This window comes from Tyto alba, unplaced genomic scaffold (genome assembly GCF_018691265.1).
Source record: "Tyto alba isolate M040663 unplaced genomic scaffold, T.alba_DEE_v4.0 Super-Scaffold_6, whole genome shotgun sequence".
NCBI lineage: Eukaryota > Metazoa > Chordata > Aves > Strigiformes > Tytonidae > Tyto > Tyto alba.
In genome coordinates, this window is record NW_024881327.1 from 15,434,441 (window position 1) to 15,438,183 (window position 3,743).

The window sequence follows — 3,743 nt, forward strand, 5'->3', positions numbered from 1 at the left end:
TCTTGATATAACATTTATTGAATATTTCCACTCTAGTGGATGAAAAGTCTGTACAAAAACCAAACATTTCCTTTACTTAAACCAATCTAAAAACCAGTCAGCTCAATCAAAACCCACTACAAATACAATAGCTTCTTTGAAGCCATGGTAACACTTAAATACGGTTAAGACTTCAATGCAGAAATTTGGTTTGTTAGAAAGCTCAAGGGAGCTTCAGCTTCTCAAAGTTACAAAAAGGCAAAATTGTGTTTCACAGATACAGTCCACTGGCATCACCAACACTGGACAATTAAGTACTTGAAGAGTCCTGAGATAACGAGGAATCCTGGTATCCTTTAGACAGTTTTCTGTTGTCCTTTCTTGCCAATGAGAGACTTGTGGATATGCGGTATTACACCTAAGAAAGAACAACAATTAAGACCATGTTATTGATCTTCAGCAATTTTCCTCAGCTTTGCACTTCAAACAACAGCATTAAGCAACCTCTAGTCAGAGTTCTTGCCACAAAAGTCACCACTAGCAAGCAATTCACATACCACCACCAGCAATTGTTGCCTTAATGAGAGAATCCAATTCTTCATCTCCTCTAATTGCCAGTTGCAAGTGACGGGGAGTGATGCGTTTCACCTTCAAATCTTTGGAAGCATTTCCTGCCAGCTCAAGAACCTGAGGACAAAACCATTTTTAAACTGAGTTACACAAGCCAAGAGAGGCCAACTGTGCAGACTTAATCTCTATGCCAAACACACGACTAGTGACACCAAGACAGCAAACGATGTCTCTCTTGAAAAGGCTCCTCCTTTGGAGCACCACAGTCAGTTTTCCCCAAGAGCAGACTAAATGCTTTTACAGCAGATACGACTTGCTGTAATGGCTTGTTATAAAACACTTCACTATTCCATCTTTCCTATCAGTCATAGCGATTTGACCTACAGAAAATGCAGAGCAAAAGGCCCATGCCTATTTCATGGTCTCCTAAAGTGTTAAAACTCCTGCACTTAAAACTGGCTCAGAGCAAGTGAAGCCCAGTCCAAATTGGCAAAATACAGTAGACTGGTCATTTTGAAGTTGACCAACTCGCTTGCATCCCTTGCAGGAGCTTTACCTCAGCTGTCAAGTACTCCAGGATTGCAGCACTATACACAGCAGCTGTGGCTCCTACACGCCCATGGCTGGTAGTCCTTGACTTCAGATGCCTGTGGATGCGGCCAACAGGGAACTGGAAAATAAGAGAAGTATGAATAGCCAGTGACGACAGAGACAGAAAAAGCAAGCCACTACTCTAAACCGCATGCTGGAAACAGAATCCCAGTGGCAGAAGCACAGACTACATCTTAATGCTTGAGAATCCAGCTAAGGACACCCTATGCCAAGTTAACATCATCAACTTCACAATTCTAACCACAAGCAGTAGCAACAGCCACAAGGGAATTCTCTGCCCGCCTGCACAGATATGGAAAAGGTCTAAAATTAGTCAAGCCAGACATTAGCGCACTCAAGGATCAAACACATCCTTATGCTATTCTGGACAACAGACTGACTGTGCAGGTTTTGCAAGGTTCAACCAGCCTTGGGATGGAAAGCCAACCAGACTTTCCTTCGCCCACCCCCCAGTCCCTGCTCACCTGCAGTCCAGCCCGCTGAGAACGGGACACTGCTTTGGTCTTGGTCTTCCCAGAGTCCTTCCCAGCTTTACCGCCAGCCTAGCCAAGAGAAAAAGCAGCGTGCTGGAGCCGCCGCGCCCGCCGTCCCCCCTCAGAGGCGCCGCACCTCCCAGGCTCGGCGGCCGCGCCCCACTGCGCATGCGCTGCACTCCCCTCCTCTCCCCCGCCCCGCGGGCAGGCGCGCGCGGCGCCTGGGCGCGTGCGCGCTGCACGTTACCACTTAGCGGCACAGGCCGCACCGCGAGCGCATGCGCGGCCGCCACTCCCTCTCCTCAGCGGCGCTAGCGCGCGTGCGACCCCCCCCCCCCCCCCCCCATCTTTTTACCGCCTACCGGCAGGTAACGCGCCTCCCGGCGCGCGCCACCCGCGCTCCCGACCCCCCGCGCGCCCTCCCCCCTCACGCCCACAGCCGCATCAGCGCGATCCCTGCCACCCGCCGGCAGCCTGCCCCACCTCAGCGACCCACCCCCCCACACCCCCGCGGCTCCTCACCATCGCGAACCGGACCGCCGCGCAGGGGCAGGCAGAGGAAGAGAGCGTCCCGCACGCACGGAGCCCGGGCAACACCACCGACCTGCCCCGACCCGCCGCGATTCAAACTGCGCCCGCTCCCGCCTTCCCCAGGCGCTTTATAACCGCCGAACGTGCCTGCATCCGGGAACCCCAGCCTCGCCCCTAGCCAATGGCTGCGGGCGGGGGCGGGCCGCTCTCCCCCCGCGACAACCAATGGCGGGGCGGGGCGGGGCCGGCCTCACGATGCAGAGTGCGGGAGAGGCCGCCGCTATTTAAAGGGACAGGCGCCAAGGTGGCGGGGGGTTGGGATTCTGAGGGTTTGGGGGGGGCCGAGTCTCGGGCGGCGGCGGAGGCTCTGTCCCAGTGTTGCCGGCGAAAGCCAGGGCTCCACCCGCACCGAACCGCCGCCCAGGCCCGCTTCTTGCCCTCCGCCGTTATTTCAGGGGGACGGAGGCGTAGTCCCCGTACGGCCGGGCCTGGGGACCCGCTCCCGCGGCGGCGGTGCTGGCCGAGGCGGCGTGGGGACGGTCCCTTCCCGCGGAGTGAGCGGGCCGCCCGCGATCAGGGCGGGCTTTCGGGGGCGCCGGCTGCTGCCGGTCGGGGGTGTCGCTCCACGAGTCCCTGAGAGCTGCCGTCGCTCTCTGAGACCTAAAGTCTGGCGGAAATAAATAAAAAGAAACAGAAGCGTACCCGGAGCGGGCTGGCAGCCGAACCGGCAGCCGCCCGGTCGTCGCCTCAGGCCGCGGGCGGCCCTGCCCGCAGGCCGCGGCGGGGGCCCTCCCGTCAGCCGCCCGCCCCTGCGCGCCCGCGGCCGCCCGGCCCGCGCTCGCCTCCCCGGAGCCGCGGCGTGGAGGCCGGGTCCTGCCGGCTTCCCCCCCGGCCGGAGCCTTCTGCAGGGCGAAAGTCGCGGCTGTCACCCCAGGGAAACACAGCGGGCCTGGGCGGGATCACCGGCGGTAGAGGGGGTTGCCTGGAGTCACAGAGCGCCCCAACTCATTGATCGGGGGGTTATTAATTGCCACGTCCCATTCCTGTACTGATCCCAGCTCTGCCTCGCCTTTTCCTCAAGTTGCTTTAGATGCGCTGTGCTGCCGGTTTAAGCTTTCCCCAATAAAGTTGATTGACTTAGGGTGCAAAGCGCCTCAGGAACGAACTGCAGGAGATCGCGTCCCAGGTTTGGGATGAGGAGCTGTTACACCGCGTTAGCGAAGACGCGAGGCCGCCCGGTGCGGTTTGAAGGAGGATGAAGTCACATTTACTCTTCGTGATGCTGGGGGCAGGGAAGTGCCAGCACGGCCAACAACTCCACACACATGCACTGGTTTTTATTTTTACTTCCATCTTATGCAAGAGATGTGCGATTACCAAGGGCAACCCTGCCTCAGACCCATTTGTATCACTGGATATTTCACAAACTATGGTTAAAAACTGTTCATAATGAATTTGGTTCCAACTGTATCCAACTGTAACACTCAATTAATGCAGTGCAAATCTCCTCAGCTTGGGCATTTGAAATCTTTGTCTGTATTTCCCTGAAATTAAACCTTAGTCTGTCACAACCCCCTT

General features: G+C 56.6%; 1 protein-coding gene across 1 annotated transcript; it reads right to left on the reverse strand.

Moving 5' to 3' along the window:
- On the reverse strand, positions 1-2,328 carry LOC104356681 (histone H2A.Z). Its single transcript, XM_042808240.1, has 5 exons — positions 2,157-2,328; positions 1,626-1,703; positions 1,106-1,219; positions 537-666; positions 1-397 (listed from the first exon to the last, which is right to left on the reverse strand). The coding sequence occupies exons 1-5, from the start codon at positions 2,157-2,159 to the stop codon at positions 336-338; spliced, it is 387 nt and encodes a 128-aa protein (XP_042664174.1). The 5' UTR covers positions 2,160-2,328; the 3' UTR covers positions 1-335.
- Positions 2,329-3,743: the final 1,415 nt, after the last annotated feature.

Coding starts and splice junctions, on each gene's coding strand:
- LOC104356681 (XM_042808240.1), bottom strand. Junction 1,220..1,625: donor CTCAGCGGGCTGGACTGCAG/GTGAGCAGGGAC, acceptor CTTATTTTCCAG/TTCCCTGTTGGCCGCATCCA. Junction 398..536: donor GGCAACAATTGCTGGTGGTG/GTATGTGAATTG, acceptor GTTCTTTCTTAG/GTGTAATACCGCATATCCAC.